The sequence below is a fragment of the Cryptomeria japonica genome, chromosome 3, assembly GCF_030272615.1.
Source record: "Cryptomeria japonica chromosome 3, Sugi_1.0, whole genome shotgun sequence".
In the NCBI taxonomy this organism is placed as follows: domain Eukaryota; kingdom Viridiplantae; phylum Streptophyta; class Pinopsida; order Cupressales; family Cupressaceae; genus Cryptomeria; species Cryptomeria japonica.
The window spans coordinates 789,982,996-790,001,520 of record NC_081407.1 but is presented as its reverse complement, the minus strand read 5'-3'; the positions used below and the strand labels follow the sequence as shown (position 1 = coordinate 790,001,520).

General features: G+C 40.1%; 2 protein-coding genes across 5 annotated transcripts in view; one reads left to right on the top strand and one right to left on the bottom strand.

The window, feature by feature from the left end:
• LOC131069599 (uncharacterized) overlaps positions 1-12,791 on the bottom strand; it is an 81,865-nt gene extending 69,074 nt beyond the window's left edge. Inside the window, exons 1-2 of one of the 4 annotated variants that reach the window (XM_058005121.2) lie at positions 12,769-12,791; positions 12,619-12,640 (exon numbers count right to left, since the gene is read on the bottom strand). In XM_058005121.2, coding sequence (XP_057861104.1) covers positions 12,619-12,640; positions 12,769-12,776 — 30 coding nt within the window. In that variant the 5' untranslated portion in view covers positions 12,777-12,791. Of the gene's footprint in view, positions 1-12,074; positions 12,246-12,527; positions 12,707-12,768 lie in introns of those variants that run through there. The other 3 variants (XM_058005122.2, XM_058005124.2, XM_058005125.2) reach the window with 3 other exon arrangements.
• Positions 1,619-3,706, top strand: LOC131874677 (uncharacterized). Its single transcript, XM_059218579.1, has 4 exons — positions 1,619-1,860; positions 1,953-2,353; positions 2,467-2,875; positions 2,975-3,706. Exons 2-4 carry the CDS (start codon positions 1,964-1,966, stop codon positions 3,571-3,573), a joined length of 1,398 nt encoding a protein of 465 aa, XP_059074562.1. The 5' UTR covers positions 1,619-1,860; positions 1,953-1,963; the 3' UTR covers positions 3,574-3,706.
• Positions 12,792-18,525: the final 5,734 nt, after the last annotated feature.

The window sequence follows — 18,525 nt, the reverse complement described above, 5'->3', positions numbered from 1 at the left end:
CTCGGCCGGCAGCGATGGGAAAGAAAAGTTAAAAAAAAAACAATTTAAAATGGTTTTTTTGACTCTTTTTTTTTGTGTTTTTTTTGTTTTATACCTAAAAGTGACTTTCATTTCATTCATTTGCAAAAATAGGAGGAGTAAAGTGAGATAAAAAGAATAACAAGGGTGCATTGAAGAAAAACCAGCAAGGAAGATTTCTTCAATTTCTTCAATTTTCTTCAAGAGTTCTAAGAGGTAAGTTGGTAACATTGTTTTTTTGAGATTTTTTTGTTTCTTATATGCAAAAATTCATTTTTCTATTCTTTTTTTTTTGAAAGTTTTACATTTTATTCCAAAATCTTTTCTATGTTACTATGTAGGCCCAGGGTTTGTAATTTTTTTTTTTTTAAAGTAGGGTTTGAGTCTTTGACAAACCCTACAATTTAAAAAAAATAAAATTGCAAACCCTAGTTACCCTACTTTAGCTTTTTTGAAAAAAATGTTCAATGAGAATGAAATTATGAATGCACAACATAGAATGAATGTCTTAATTTATTTTTGCATTTGTAATGTTTTATTGCAGCAACCTTCACATTCTTATTTGCCTCAAGTTTCACAAAACAATCATACAATGTCCTCTTCTAGACCTCCCATTAGAAAGGACCCTGCTTGGAAATATCATGAGGATTTTCCAGGGCAAAGAAAAGGGCAAACAAAGTGTATATTTTGCAAAACAATATTCCATGGAGGCATATATAGATTGAAATACCATATTGCTGGTGTGCGTGGGCATGATGCCGACCCATGCACAAAAGCAGTCATTGAGGCCGTACGTGATTGCTATGTAATGGTTGAAGAAATTGAAAGGAAAAGGAAAGAAAAAGAGGATCTCACAGTCATTGGGAGACATGCACCTTTAGGAACAGGGACACAATTAGGTTGTGTTGGAGGGCCTTCTTCCTTACCTTCATATCGTCCCACTCATTTTGCTACTACTCATGCTTCCGGTTCTGCTTCTATAAGTGCCAGTGCTAGTGCCAGTGCCTCTGCCCCTTCTCATGTTCCTAGCACTGGCAGTGGTAGTGGGAATGTTAGCATTGGACCTAGGATTCGTAAATCTAGGTTGGATACCTTTTTTGCACCTCGCACTACTCCTGGGTCCCAACAGTCACTTGAGAGCATGGGTTGGAACAAGGAGGTCCATGATGCTGCTAAAATGGCAGTTGGCAGATTTTGGATCTATGGCAGTATTCCATTCTTCACAGCCAGGTAAATGTTTTATGTTTGATTGTTTTAATTTTTATAATTTGATTGTTCGTATTAATTTTTGTTGTATATAGTTCATTATACATAGTACATAGTACATACTTATCTCATTAAAATTATTTGTGACAGGTCACCTTATTGGCAAGAAATGGTTGATGCCCTTACCATTTGTGGGGCCGGGTTCAAAGCCCCTTCTGAGTTTGATTTGAGCGGACCCATTTTGACTGAATTGGTGAATGATGTGAAGAAAGAATTGGGTGATCAACGCCAAATATGGAGCACTAAAGGTTGCACCATCATGACTGATGGTTGGACAGACAGGAGAAATAGAACTCTCCTTAATTTTCTTGTTTCTTCCGCAGGTGATTGATTAATTTTAGTTTCATTTAGGCATTAATTTTTTATTTTTCATTTAATGATTTATTGAATGATCATTGATCTTGCTTTATTTTTTTATTTCAGGGGGCACCGTTTTCATCAAGTCTATTGATGCCTCCGCCCATTGCAAGAATGCCACCTACCTATGTGAGCAGATAGAGGAGGTGATTAATGAGGTGGGTGAAGAGAACGTGATACAGGTGGTGACTGACAATGCACCAAATTATGTTGCTGCAGGTAAACTTTTGATTGCAAACTAATTTTGTTTGCAAATTAATTTCTATTTTGTAACCTCATTAATTACAATGCAACAAATTATGTTGTTGCAGGCAGACTATTGATGGAGAGGCACCCATCTATAGTTTGGACTCCATGTGCCGCCCATTGCATTGACCTCATGTTAGAGGATATTGGAAAACTTCCATGGGTCAAGACATGTGTAGAAAAGGCAAGAAATGTGTGCAAATTTGTATATAATCATTCATGGGTGTTGGCTCTTATGAGACAATACACAGAGCATAAGGAGTTAGCTCGTCCAGGAATCACAAGATTTGCCACAAACTTCATCACATTGCAGTCCATGCTTCGTTGTAAGATGGCCTTGAGACGTATGATTGTTGGTGAGGAGTGGTCTTCCTCATCCTATGCTGCCACCCCAGCAGGAAAAGATATGGCAGACTGCATTTTTGATGAGCGAGGCTTTTGGAGCCCTTGTGATGAGATAGTGAAGGTAATTTTTTTATAAATCCTACAATTTTTATTTAACTTTTTGTTTTATAACTTATTCATCATATTCTCTTATTTGCTCATGTTTTAAATTACACAATATTTTCAATTTTACAGTTTGTTAAGCCCTTGGTGGTTTTGTTGCGAGTTGCGGATGGAGAAAAGCCCGCAATGGGCTACATATATGAGGGCATGGATAGGGCGAAAGAGGGCATCAAATCTATCTATGCAGGAGATGAGAGCAAGTATGGTCCCATTTGGCAGATCATTGATAAGAGATGGCATCATCAGCTTCATAGGCCCATCCATGCAGCAGCCTATTATTTGAATCCGGCATTCCATTTTAGCCCTACTTTCAGGGCTGATGCGGAGGTCCTTGATGGGCTATACTCAGTCATGGACAAGATGGCACCTGTTGGTTGTACTCAGACAGATCTTATGCGAGAGCTACAGTTGTTCTCAAATGCACAAGGGGAGACCTTTTCTCGTCCTATCGCCAAAGAAAGTAGGACAACTATGATGCCAGGTAAAAATAAATTGTAAGGCTTAATTTTAGTTTTATTGTATATTGTTAAATGAGTTTATGAGAGACTGATTTTATTTATTTTTCTCATTTCAAACTCAGATAATTGGTGGAACTTTTTTGGCCCAACGACACCAAATCTTCAGAAGTTGGCCATTCGCATCTTGAGCCAACCATGCAGTGCATCTGGTTGTGAGCGCAATTGGAGTATGTTTGAGCACATACACTCCAAGAGGCGCAATAGATTATCCGTGGAGAAGATGAATGATCTTATCTTTGTTCACTATAACCTCCGCCTGAGAATGAGAAAGAATGCATTAGCTGACATCTCTCCTATCATTCTAGATGAGGTTGATCCTGAGGCAGAGTGGGCCATTGAGACAGATCCTATGGCTGTCTTTAGTGATGATGACACTGATTGGATCGACCAGGTAGATATAGAGGCTGAGGCTGTAGCCATGGCAGAGGAGGAGCAGAGAGCACGAGCAGAGAGAGGAGATTCAGAGGCAGATGGTGATAGTGACAGAGATGGTGACAGTGACACAGATGTTCCTGATGTTGGTGAGCATGGCGTGGTGTCACGAGGAGCGGCTATGGCTGCCCAATCATCTATGACCTACCTTAGACGCCTTCGTAGGCGGGCGGGGCCTTCATCGGAGCCGACGTCGGGGCCGGAGGGTGCAGACTCCTCTGCGCCATAGGCTTGTAGATGTATTTACCTTTGTTATTTGTATGGAACATTTGATGATGATCATATGATGACATGGATTTTTTATTCCATGAGTTTTGTAATATTGTATACATTTGACAATATTTATATATCTATGTTTGTTATTTCCTTCAGCTACAATTTGCGTTTATGCTTATGTGATAGATCATAGATGTATACTTGTGTATGTATTATGTAATGAAATGAGCCAAGTTTGATGATGTTATTGTGTCTTATTCAATAAAGGGTGCATGAAACAAGTTTTAAATCTTAAAAAATCTCTAAATTTTTTGAGTTTTTCACTTTCCCGAGTCCAGCCGAGTCTGGAGCCGAGTCTGGCGCCGAGTCCCGAGTCCGAGTCCGATTTAGCCTTGCCGAGTCCGAGCCGAGTCCGAGTTTCGTTTCTTTGCCCTCGACTGACCCAATGTTGTTGGCCTTAAATAGTGGTCAGCATCCTGCTGTAGTAGAGATGGGAATTCTCGGGGCTATCCTCAAGGGATTCTCAAACTAGGAGAGTGCTCCAAGGATGAGACAGGATCATTGAACAGGCTCTTCCACTGGCAGATGGAGGATTACGAAATGTTACAGAGCTACAGGCTTGAAGTAGAGGAACCAGAGCAAGTAACAGAGGAGGTGTACCTGCCAGAATACAGAGAATATTGGAAGGGAGACGCCTCAAACCTCGGTGACGTAGATAATCCGAAGATCATTCATGTCGACAACAATTGGAACCATGTGTGGAAGGTCACAGCCTTCAAAATCTTTATTATTCTTCTTCTTCTTATGTACGGGAAGGAGACCGTGGTCCCTGTAGAATTTGTGGTTCCAGGTCTTCGGATGGCCATTGAAAATAGACTTGCCACCAACGGGTCCAAATTGAAACCCTACCACGAGAAGCGCACAGGGGACCCGAGAGGCCGGAAGGACACCCGAGAGTCCGGAGGGGAACCTGATAGGATGGAAGGGGACCTGAGAGGCCGGGCAGGCGACTCGAGAGGCACGGGACCAAAGCGGAAGACTCTTGGGTGAGGCAAACCAAGAAAGGGCGATCCCAGAGGCACGAAACCCGAGCCAAATCTGGAAACTTAGAAAAAAAAAACGGAAAAAGAAAACCACGGTGGAACCACCATGCAGTGGCAACACCGACGGTGGGACCACCTTGTGGTGGGAACACCGATAGTGGAACCACCGTGCAGTGGCAACACCGACGGTGGGACCACTGTATGATGGCAACACCGACGGTGGAACCACTGCAGCCGCAAGGAATAAAGGCGCCATAGACATAAAGTCATCGCACAAACAAACACATAGCCGTACGGTGGAGGGGTGTTGACCGCACAGGAAGGTGGTCGTACGCTTGGAGGTGTCAGTGTTGTTGTTGACCATACGGGGAGGTTGTATGGCCGAGGTGCCATCGGGGACATTACAGTGGAATTTAAAAAAAGAAAAACGACGACCAAATTGAAAAATCATTCAATGACATCTAGAGCTAGGATGCTGAAAATATTAAAGTGGAGAAGAAGGGTTTTGACATCTTAAAATATCACAGAAATGATGCGCGCCATGGACTTTCGTGTGGTTCTGAGGGTTGTAAATTGGTGTTGGCGACAGGGGCGCTACCCCTCGACCCCACCCTGTACTGCGACAGGGAGCGCACTTGGGGCGCTACCCCAGGACCCCGCGAGGGGTGCTGCCCCTCGACCCCGCTGGGGCTCTGCCCCAAACCCCCAGTTTATTTTTGAGCTACAATACACTTTTTGAGTTGGGCGAAGGCATCAGAGAAGTCACGATAAGTAATGGGTTGTTTCGTACTGTGAGAAAGAAGCCTGAAGCTAAGCATTGGCAGGGAAGCCATAAGCAGAAGAGGGAGACGGATTTGGAGGTTGCGAACAAACAGAGTCTGAGGGAAGGCATTGTAGGCACGCGAATTCATACGGCACCAGGGAGTTATTCAGTTCAATTATCAACCTTTGGGGAGTGTGATGGAGGATTTGAGGTGTCTCATAGCCTTTGTGCCAAAAGGTTTTCGCCACTTCCAGGCATGCATGGTACGCTTTGCGGCACTCGGAGTATGTCTCGACTGGACGTGAGGTTGCCTTGGTGGATGCACAGAGGGCTCGGGAGGAGCTGACCACCAAGTTGGAGGCAGGAGTAGCGTGAGACTTAGCTCAGCGTACCCAGGAGTCGGATGCCAAGAGGGAAGCGCGGGTGGCTATCGAGGACAAATTGGCTAGGGAGACAGTATCATTTGAGTAGCAGTTGGTGGAGGTTGAGACCGAAAAGCGTGTTTTGCAGACAAGTTTGGTTTAGGCACAGGAGGACTGTGATGTCAAAGGAAGCACTAATGGTGAAATCCGCACTTGAGCATCGGATGGTAGCAGAAAAGGGTTTTCAGGCGAGGACGCAGCAGGTGTATGAGTTCCACGCTCGACTAGCGATAGCAGTTTCTGTAGTTCTCTACCTTGGTTTTGTTTAATGTCATCTCTATTTTGTACTAAGTCGTCCGGAGACGACTTCTTTTCTTGGGGGGGATGATGTTGTCAGGAATAATCATTATGTTGTCATATTATGTTTATGTTGTCATCGGTAATAATGAGTTACGGCAGTCAGTTAGTTAGTCGTCCCGAAGGGCAGTTGGACGTGACGGTTGGTCGCACCCCTTCGAGTATTATATATTGCATACCGTTCCTTCTTAGTATGATCATGATAGTTGTGTCTGATGTAATGTTATAAGCACTTGATGTACACGGACTGTTGAATTAATACAAAGACTGGTTATTTAATATATTTCCATTATGTTCTGTACATTTACTTTCTGCATTTAATCGTTTACCTGTATGTGGTAAACAAAGTATGTTCCCTTTCAGACCTGTTTTAGGTCTTCAAAAGGGGTTTTTTTGGTTCTACTCGCCCAAGAGGAGGTGGATTATTTTATTCATTATCTGCCTTTTGAAAAAGCAAATATACTACAGGACTTCACTATTTTAGGGCTTCTTACCTTTTGCTTCTAGCAGACTATAATTTTCTGAGTTCTCTATGAAGAAAGGAAGGAGTTTGTAACTCAGTCTCAGAGAATTTGACAGCATTGTAACACCTTTTTGACAGTAATACAATATTTTGCCTCCTCAGATTTCTTGTTTTTGTGTGCTTGGTGTTAATGCAATTTCAAGTGATGTCTTTTATCCTTGTGATTGTGTTGTTGTTAGCACCTTTATGCATGAGTTTTTTCTAATTAGTTGCAGGTCATAGGTTGTGCCAATTGTAAGAGTAACCTCAGGTTGTGAGAAAACATCTTTTCTCCTATTGAGATTATTGTTTTTATAGCCTTCTTATGAAGTGTTGATGCAGAGGTTATGAATTTTCTGAGTTGTGCAAGGTTTCTTTTATTACTGGTTATTTTCGTGTGTTAATCAGTTTGTCCAGGTTTTCAAGTATTCATTTTGGTGTATCACCTTAGGGTTAGATTTTAGTTTTATATGTCCTCCTCTTCACTCTTTTATCTGAAGAAATTGTTAGTTTAAGTGAAGATTTCAAAAAGAACCAGTTTACTCTGGAGGTTCACTTCAGTTTTAGGTTACCCACAACCTTGAAGTGTTCCCATGTTTCAATAGGCAGCTGAAGTTCACAGCTTTAGTAAGGGTGCAAGCTTCACTGATAATAGGACCTTTCAACACAAAAAAGATAAGAAGCATTTTCACAAGGAGACAACTCAATCCAAAATTTTCCCTTCAAGAAAAGATGGTGATCTCAAAATGAGCTAAGGAGGGGAAACTTGTGCTTTACATGTAAGGAGTTGTGGGCCCCAAGCTAGAGGTTTATTCAACTAATGAATCTAAATCATAAAATTCAAAACAGCAAGCTGATTTGGAATAAAATGAAGAGGAATAAGCAACAGAAGAACCTAAAAAAGAAAGGGAAAATGAAGGCACTTTTGCCCAACTTTCGAGTTATCAAAATAATGACACTTTTAGGGTTTGTGAGTGTTGTGTGGGCAACAAATTGTTGCTCTCATTGATACAAGTGCTATACACAACTTCATTTGAAGGAGTTGTAGCACGAAGCAACCTTAAGATAGAAGATTTTGAAGGTTTCAAAGTCATGATTGCTACTTAGTTTACTCTTTCATGCTCAAGATAAATCCTACAATTGGGCAAATATGAAGTCAAAGATGATTTTTATGTGATGAGCAATGGAGACACCAATGCATATATATGTGTATGTGTGTGTGTGTGTGTGTGGATATAAGTAATCTTTATGGATTTTATATGGAAGGGATTGAACCCATAGTATCTTATCAACAAGAATGTCGCCACTCGGATTTGAACCGAGATGCTCTAGCACTGCTTTCTAAGAGCAACATGTCTACCAATTTCACCATGGTGGCTTGGTATTGCTTAGTTACTATATTAGACTATTTTCCCAAAATTGTCAATGCAAATATTTAAAGAACAGTATTTTCTCTATTCAATGTCCAAATTGACATTAAATAGAGAAAAGCAATGTTGGTCATTATAACGGAGTATGGCGCAGTTTGGTAGCATGCCATCTTGGGGTGGTGGAGGTCATGGGTTCAAATACTGCTGCTCTAAAACAAACGGTAAACAAGATCGTGTAAATCTAATAAATTTTGTCATTGAACATTAATAGTTTCTTATACTCTGTTCTTTAGGGGAGATCACCCTGAATTTGCAAACAATGGAGTTGAAATTCCAAGCAAATGGGAAGAAGGTTGTAATGAGAGGAATGTCAAATGGAGGACCTCGTGTTGTCATGTGCAAGAGGATGGAGAAAACGCTTCACCGTGGGAAAGTTGAGTGGGCAGCCCAATGTGTCACTATGCCTACCATTTCCCAAGAAGAAAAAAGAGAATAGCATCCAAACGTGTAACCATTGTTGACCAAGAATAGCAAGGTTTTTAGTGGTATACCACCTACAAGGCCTCTTGAAATAGGGATTGAGCATGTGATAGAATTGGAAGAGGGAGTCAAGCCTATTATCATCACTCCCTATAGACTGAAGAAACACACACACTTATACTAAGAGGGGGGGAAATCTGTATAACAACAAACTTTTAATTTTTCAAAACTTAAATAACTACAACTAAAATATTTCAAAAACCTAATCATCCATAGCAATAAGGAACACGACAATCACATGATTTACATGGAAATCTTTGCGGGAAAAAACCACAACAAAATATTTTCTTATATAAATATTGTTAGGGTTTCAAGCAGATCCGAAGCAAATATGAACTAACAATTATATGCAGATTTAAATACAAAAGATAAAGAAATAAAACAGGACACGAATAACACAAAGATTTAACGTGGTTCACCCAAAATGGGTTACGTCCACCATACACAGTCGTCCAATCTTTCTTATTATCCAGCAAAAACAGTACATCAACCTTACAATGCCTTAAGCATCCCAGCCGCTTATAACATGCATTTTTAGGGCAACAAACAAAGTCAGCCTTTTTAGGGTTTTATTACAATGTCGGTTTTCATCAACGAAAAACGGCAAAAACAAATTTCTTAGGGGCTCCCGCCCCCGAACCCCCGCTTTTCTCGAGGGCTGCCACCCCCGAAACCCTGCCCGGCCCGGTCCGGCCCCGGACCCTGGCGAGGATACGTGCTGAGTGTACAATACTTTGCTGATCAGTCACCACATTTCAACAAATATATCTTAAAAACTTCATAGGCACCAACCCACAAGAGACACCAATCCCCTCAATTCATAAACACCAACCTACTGAAGGTACCAACCCCCATAGCTAAGCACCAACTTAGCGAGAGACACCAATCGCTCCTTTAGGAAGAACCAACTTCCAAAATCTTCAATGGATGATATTGTCTTCACAAAATCTGAAAGTAGACATACTTTCCTTCACAAATCTGCTTGTAGATGAACCAATGGTTATCATACAAATGCTCTTCTTCACAAATCTACTTGATAATGATGCAATACATTCCTCCACAAATCTGAATGTGATGCTTTCAAATATATTTCTGCCATAGACTCCTCTTTTAAATATTGCATATACTCTTCTTTACAAATCTGCCATTGATCGCTTCTTTATATTGTTTTCTTTACAAATCTACTATATATTCCTCTTATAAATTTGCATAAACTACTGTATATTGATCTGCCTTATATAATCTTATAAATCTGCTCACAGTCTTCTCATAACTTCTTCATGAATCTACTCACAAATCCTCCATAAATCTAGTCATAATCACTCAAGTATGTCTCATAAACTTGCTCCAATATGCTTCAAAATAAATCTGAAATACTCTTCATATTTCTCTACTCTAAGACTGCTCTAACTCTGATCTTACTCAATATAGTATTCAATTGATTGCTTGTTTGAAAACCTTCTTAGCATCTTCTATTTATATCTTACAATGTACCCCTTCACCAAATGATGTACCCCTCCAAAAGGGATCAACCAAGTCGGCAAGGAAAAATATCTCTTTCATTTAAAATACCCTTGCAAGTTGGGTGCCAACTTCAAAAGTCATCGGCCATATATAATTAAGTTCATATTCCATGTGTGTGGTCAGCCAAGCAATAGGTATTTATGTAATCTTCAAATGAGTCGACCAACAATATGTATTATATTGTACAAGGGCTTCAAAGGAATTTGGCCAACATGTCTTAAAATAATAATGATTGCTGCATATATTAATCTTATTAACAAAGGTGATCATTGCTGCCCTTCTTAAATGACAAACTATGCCTTTATACTCATTTACAACTGCTCTATAAAATGGCAATATAATTGCTGCTCACATGAAGATTAATATCATTCAACTTTAATCATCCGCTCATCTTTAATCTTTCACTCATGTTATTCTTGGCCAATCTAAAACAAATAAATATATGTATCGATTAGTGGCCTTTGGCCCTTATCCTTCATTGACAATTTCCTTCAATATTAATGACAACAATCTTGGACAACTAATGTATACTTGACATCAATGATAAACTTGTCCATGCCCCTTTGACATCAATGACAATATTTCCAACAATCCCCGCCTTTGTCATTGATGTCGACCTTGCAATCAAACCATCTGTGAATGTAGCATGAATACAATGCTCCCCTGCCTCTGTTTCTCTCACTTTCTAACTCTCCCCCTTTGACATCAATGGCAAAGAAATGCCCAATACTCTCACAAAGAATCTCCCTCTTTTTCTAATATTTCCTCTTGACATCAATAACATCTTTTTCCTTTTTCCAAGAACTCTTCCCCCTTTCTGAATCAATGATAGTGAGATACTTATTACATTTATATATAATATGCATCGATTGATCTATCTTTGAATTGTCTTTTCTACAAAGCTCGTAAGATATTGCAATGATTAGCTCCCCCTACATTCATGTTTCTCATTCTTCTCTTTATCTTGCTCTTGTTTCTTTCTCCATACTTTTGTAAACTTTCCCTTTTGTTTGTTCACGGTATCCTTCTTGTTTTGTCTAGGTTCTATAAGACAACTACCAAATCTTGCTTTATGCCCACAATTGTTGCATTTGTAGCATATGACATTATAATCTATCAATGAAACCAAATAATTATAGTTCCTTCGTGAAAACCCATAAGGACTACTATATTTGTTCTAACCAAAATCTCTTGTACGAGTCCCACAATCTCTTGCTTTATGACCAAGGTGATTACATGAATAACAATAACCATAAAAGAAACCTTGGAACCTCATCATATGTCATTGTCTTGCTGTGAAGGACTTTCTGAACTTCTTGTTAACTTTTGGAAGAATATTGATCTTATTTGGATCCTGATCCTCCTTCTTCTTGCTTTTACTTTTGATAGGACTTTTTTAGGGCTTCAACATACCTCTTTGGTTGTTCTTTATTTGGCTTCTTTGGTACATTATTAGAGTCTTCTTTATTGGCAATTTGATTTTCTTTAAAACCAAGTCTTGTCTTATTGAATTGTGACCTTTGTTCATTTAATATATCATCCAAAATCTCAGTACTCTTATGACTTATCAAACTTGAGGCTCTTGTTCAACTTGGAGGATGTCTTACGTACTTTCTTTCTCAAAGAAACAATCTCAGACTCTAACCTTTCACAATCTTCTTCCTTTATTTTCAATTGATTTCGCATCTCTTCTTCAATCCTCCCTCCTCCTTCAATTTCAACTTTTAGATCAATGTCACCTTTTTATCCAACGGTTACATCCCTCCATGCTAGGTCAGCTAAGGCACCCAAAAAAAAAAAATTTTTTATTTTGTTTGCATCCCAAGATAGGCGCACCACACAAACTGAGTGCAGGGTTATGAAAACGTTTATAATTCCTCCTGTTACTACTGAAATCCTCAGGAAGAGATTAACATATTAAGATTTTACTGTTCACGGGACTTGAGTAAGTCCTATAACTAGAGCAAACCCTAGGTTACCACTTTCACCGGCCACAGGTGATCTGTACCTATACCTTCCTGGATAAAATCAAGGATACCTTCTCAATACCAACCTAATTTTGAATTTGGGAAAACCCCAGGCTACCAGTTTTGAACAGCTACAGACGACCAATGCCTACGCCTTGGTGGATAAATTTGGTGACGCCTAGTTTGGGAATTTCTTCTCAAAAAATTTCCAACCAACCTAATTTTAAACTTGGGCAACCCGCTCTGCTAAAATAAGTGTGGGCTAACCATCTGGGATTGGAAGCAAGAATGTTATACATATTGCTAGGGTGTCTTACCACCAAAAAAATATTCATCCCTTTACGGTTCTTTATAAAGACTTCAAACACTTGAAAAACTGTTATTTAGACCAAGTGAACATTGGGGCATTGTAAGTGAGTTTCATTTACCAACCATTATTCATAATATCGATTTCAACAAGCCCACCAAAATCAAATTCACTAATAAAAATTGTCATCAGTAAAAATCCCAAATGGGTCTCTAAATCAACTTAAACTTACAAAGTATTGTTATTTGTTGGGCTCCTTATTGCCAAGAAACCTTACAGAAGATTTGCCTTTTATATGGTTTCCTGTACGAATGGAATTATACCTTAGCTTTCTCTTGAAACCGCCTGTTTCAGATTAAAAAAATTGAAGATTAATACCGTAGCATAGCATTGCTAATTAGATACAAATATATAGGCGAATGTAAAAGACTCTTTTATAGGAAATGGGTTATGTGCTTATTTTTAAGCCTTGCCTTGCCATGAGTGCGACTAGGATTTAAATTTGGCGTTCGACCGTGCGTTCCAACCAATTTTTTCGTTATGGTTTATCCCTTTATAGTTCGTCCTCCAAATGCTAGTCATATCTTATTGAAAAGTAAATAGAACTTTCCTAATCAAATGTTTGTAACTTAGCATACTTTTATGTGTATTTTGAAATAATAAATGTTAGTGTAGTCATTTGAGAAAAAATATTTAATTTAGCATACATTAAATTAATATTTAATTGTGGGTAAGCGATGGGTGACTAATGGCTAGGGTTTTGGAGGTACTTGTAGGGAAGAGGAATGTAGAAATCTCGTTCTAGAAATTAGTTTCAGCAGAGAGCTTGGCGTCCCCCAGCTAGAGTTTGGGAGGATTCTTCCTTTAGGTTTTCTAAGAGAACCTCGAAAAAGTTTCTCAAGGATCAAAATGGAGCTAGGGTTCCTCACACTCAGAGTCAGAAATGGCACCTAGAGAATCAAAACCCGAAGACTTTCAAGGAGATTGAAAAGAAGTTTTGGCAGGTGAGAGAACATGGAGCAACTAAACAGGTAAGTGTTTCGGATACCCCAACCTGTACGCTTGCAGTTCAAATAGAAAATGTAGAGTGGAAGGAGGCGGTGAGCTCCATGAATGAGAAAGCCTTTTTCATGAAATGGTCTAGAGAATGGTCGACTTATGTTAGAGTTCGTAAATGGTGTAATGAACACTAGAGTAAAGATTTCACTATTAACACGCTGCCAAATGGTTTCTATCTTATTATTTACAAAATGGCAAAGGAGAAACAAGATATTTTGAGTGGAGGGCTATATATTGTGGGGGTATGGGATTTTTAATCAAAGATTGGACTCCGAATTTTGACCCTCTGGCGGCAAATATGGAGGAGATCCATGTCTGGTTCAGATTATACAACTTGTCGAGTGAATATAAGCATCCAGAAACTTTGAAACTCATTGGAAACAAGATTGGACGTTTTATTTGTGTTGAAGATGAGGTGGAGAAGAAAGACTTCAGTCTATACACTATGATTTGTGTTCATTGGAGGCCATTACCCCCGATTCCTAAAGACATAGAGCTCATTTCTCTACAAGGAATCTGAAAAACAAAAGATTGAGATTGAGGAGGTGATTGAAAATTGTAAGAAGTGTAAAAGTTCCAGGTGTATGATAGAAGATTGTTTAGTTGTGGAGAAAGGGAAGGGTTTAACTGAGAATAGGGTTCAAAAAAAGTTACAGGATATGATGGACAGATTAGATGAACCATGTCGAGAGGTGAATGTTTTAGTTGGGGAGCATGATGAGTGGATAGATACTATTGATTTTATCATGGAAAAGGAGATTGGGTTTTCTCATCGAAAGGGGGTGATAGATGCTAATGATGATTTAACTAGCAAGAATGATGATGAGACTAAAGATGGAAAGACCTAGAATCTCAACATTGGGAATGGTGTGGATCCTGCGACTGGCAAAATGGGTTCAAGGAGTAACCGCACTTCGTTTACATATCCGGATGAATTTGAGAACTGGATTAAAGGTGGACATACTTTTTACAGCCCAAATGAAGCAAATGATGAGAGAGGTTGCCCAAAAACTGATGCTGGCAATCCATCTAGTAAAGATAGTGAACATATTGATTTGGAAGGTAAGATGGTGAGGAGCAATGACAGTAGAAGAGCTAAGCTATCGATTATGGTTCAGGATTTGAAACAAGATAGGGTGCAAATTCATGTGTTGGATAGAGGAGATGAAGATCATGGAGAGGAAACTGATAAGGTATTGTTCAAAGATATTCAAATCTCTCCTATCCAAAACCTAGAGAGCTCTTTTGAGGCCAAGCAAGGTAATGGAGAGACTTCAGACGAGTCTGAAGAAATAGAAGATCTGGAGATAGACAACGGGGAGCAGGATCCCTTTGGATTAAATGATTTAATAGGTATAAAGGATAAACAAAATCTTGGATAGAAAATGACACTAACTTCTAAGGTGAAGAATGGTGAAAAAAAAGAGAAAAGGCCCAAAATCTGCCAGGGATAAGCTGCAGATGGCACGCAGTGCAAAAGGGAAAAGAAAATTTAGATCGAGAAAAGGCTATGCATTTTCCTAGAAGCAATGAAGCTCCTTTCGTCGAATGTTAGGGGCTGCAATGCCCTTGAAAACCTCCATTTGATCAAAAGATGCCTTGGTCAAAAGAGACCTGATATATGTATGTTGCAAGAAACAAAATTATGTGGTGAGGATTTTGATAGCTTCTTCAAAAAAAAAATTAGGTGGAAGGGGCACTTGGTTGCAACCGAAGGTGCTTCTGGTGGACTGGGGATTTTTGGAATGAAAACAATATTGAAGTGACGGGGCCTCCAAGGAATTTTTCCTGGCTTTGCACACTCGTCATACCTCTGTAGGGATTAAGAAAATCAAAGAGGGGCATGTTGTTCTCACAAAGCGGCTTGATATTCTGCAAGCTTTTGTCTATCATTATGAGAAGGTGTTCATAGCACAAGGAAACTCTTTGGCCAGAGCCCTTGAGCTTTACAAGATTGCTTAGTTGTTGTTCCCAAAAGGTTTTCTGAGTCTCAGCAGACCTTTTGTGAACTCTTATTGACCATTGATGATCTCAAGGAAGTCATTTTTTCTATGGTGGACGATAAAGCCCCTAGGTGTGATGGTTTCCCTTCCAAGTTACACAAAGCCCTTTGGCCTTGTGTTGGTCCTGGCCTACATAAGGTCTACCTTGAAGCTTTTCACTCCCAGTCCTTGGGAAAGATGCTTAACTAGGGTAACATCAAATTTATCCCTAAGGCTGGGGATCCGAAGGACATTTGCAATTGGAGGCCTATTACCTTGTTCAATGTCTCGTATAAGATCATTGCCAAAGCCTTGATTCTCAAGATTCGTCATCTCCTACCTTTGATTGTTCGTCCGGAGCAGACTAAATTTATCAAGTCTAGGTTTATTTTGGATAATATTAAGGTTGTTTGGGAAGGGATGGACTAGGTCTGACGCTCCAAACAGTGAGCAATCTTCCTTAAGATTGACTTCGCTAAAGTGTATGATCGCATTGAGTAGCCATTTATTTTGGCTATGCTCAAAGCTCTTGGCTTCGGCCCCAGATTCATTTAGTTTGTCTAGATGTTATTTGGAGATGCCTTGACCTGCATCACCATCAATGGTCGTTAGTATGAGGCTTTTGGTCTTTTCAGATCCATTTGCCAGGGCTATCCTCTGGCTCCTGCTTTATATATTCTTGTGGCGGAGGGTTTTGGGTACTAACTTGCTAACACCATCTCTGTTAGGCGTGTTCGTGGAATCTCCCTACCTAAGTCACCTTCTCAACTTGTCAATGGCCATTTTGCGGATGACTTCTTTCTCACTCTCATTGAGGAAGAAGATAATGTTCAGGTTGCTCTTCAATGTCTGGACACTTTTTGCTTGGCTTCCAACTCGGCCATTCAATGGCACAAGACGCAATGTTATAGGCAGTCTTTTCTTCCTGCCCCACCTTGGATTCTTCAATATGGCTAGAAATGGCTTCATCATGGTGAGACTTTTCACTTTCTGGGCATTCATTTTGCCTTTCAAGCTTCACCTGTGGATCTTTGGAATGTTGTTTTAGCTAGGATTGAGAAAAAATTATCCTATTGGATTACCAAGCCTCTCTCTCTAGCTGGCAAATTTCAAATTTGTTCGAAGGTTTTGGCGGCCATTCATGTTGGACTCCTTCCAAGGCCTCTTACATGAAGTTGTAAAGACTTTTGCGGGCTTTTCTTTGGGCCTCTGGTTCCGACCATTAAGGTTTTCACAAAGTCGCTTGCGAGTATTGTTGCCTTCCCAAGGATTTCAGAGGGCTCGACCTTATTTCTACCCAGAAACAAGGGCTTTCTTTATGTGCTAAATGGATCATCAGAGACTTATCTGGCGACGAGGCTTGGAAAATCCTTCTTTGGGGTTTACTGCCAATAGGCCCACTTGGAAGGGGATTGGTTTTCAAACCCTTCTCATTATGAAAGACCCAGTTCAGATCCAGGGTACTTTTGTTGTTAAAAGCATCTGGCATGCTTGGGAAGCTATTGAGCCTTAGCTTCGGTGGGAGGGTGATGGTTTTCATGATAGGATCTTCATGAATCAACACAACCTCTGGTGGTCACCTCTTTTTCAGGTGCAAGGGTTACCGTAGGCCAAAATCCAAGGTGTTAGTGCTCTGTGTTTTCACAAATGTGACATTCGAACACCTAAGGACTTGTTTTCTAGAGTTTCTATGAGTCTTCGGTCATGGGATGACCTCTAGGTCCAGTTTCATCTATCTCGACCTAATCGAGAGACTTATGACCTTATGGTTTTGGCCTTACTCTCACACCTATTACATAAGATTGGCATTCAGTATGTCAGACCTTGGTGGAAGGATTGGAAGTGGTATCCTTAGACTCTTTTCACTAGCTACAAACCCAAAATGGGTTATCTCTGGTTGGTGCCCCATTTGCCTATGGTCCATATTCTTAACCAACGATGGCATTTGCAGTCTTCTCAGAAATCCTGGAGACTCGGTTTTCTTGTTGTTTGGTCTGCCACCACTGAACCCAAGATTGCACACTTTGCTTGGTGTGTTCTTTTTCAAGGGTTACCTTTGGGTTCCAGACTTAAGCAATTGGGGGTTCCTGATCCTTGATGCCCTTTTAGTGATCATCCAGAAACCTTTATTCATATTTTTTGGTTATGTAGAAGAGCTCAACAGTATTGGAGTTGGATCCATGATTTCTTTCGACATTTTCAGCCTGAGCCCTTTTCTTGGCATATGGCTCTTCTAGAAGATTCGCCTAGAATCCCCTTCAAGTTTTCCTAGATATGGCATGCTTTTAGAATGGAGATCCTATTTACTCTTTGGAAAGATAGAAATGTTGTTCTTTTTACTCACATCTCTTTGGATATTAATGTCTTGCTTTATGCTAAAGCTTGCATTTGTAGTAATGTTTTAATGTTGATTCAGGTACAAACCGATAAAGTGGCTCTTGAGGTGGGCCACTTATAGGAGCTCCTTCAGCATTGGGGTAATTCCCCTTGTGTGATTGCCAGAGTGCCACCGGATTCTGTTTCTGTCGACCGCACTTCGCCCCGTGGTCGCCATTGTGGCCAAAGCTCTTCCCCGCACTCTCAGACCCCACAGTCCCAGGTTCCTCGCCACTCCTCTAATGGGGGAGACAATGCATGGAGGCATCGCTTGGCTTCTCCTTCACATCTTGGCTCTACCTCGAGGTGGCCTTTTACTGCTCCTGTTACTTTGGTTCCTTTTGTCGGTGATGGTTATGGGTGGTCTACTGCCACCACCTCTAAATTTCCTCACCTAGCTCTGGCTATTTCAATTCCCAGGCAGGAGGAAGGAGAAGAATAAAAAGACCTAGAAGATGGATGGTCTATGTCGGACCCGACTCCTGGCCCCGCTGATGTATGGGGCAAGAAAGATAATCAAGATCCTCCCCTCTCGACTGCCACTACTTTGGCTACTTGAGGAAGTTTTTTGATGAATAGCTTTGTTTTTTTGTTCTGGCTTCTTGCTGTGTGACTCTCGCAAGGTGATCTTGTATCCCCTGACCTTTTTTTGTGAATATGTACTTTAATATTATTATCTAATAGAGAAGGCCTATTCATCAAAAAATATTGTGAAATAGGAATTTAATTGGATTTGTGCTAAGAATTATTCCAAAACTATGAACTGCTCTTTCTTTCTACTGGATGTATATGGTCCAACTAGTATGGAATGGA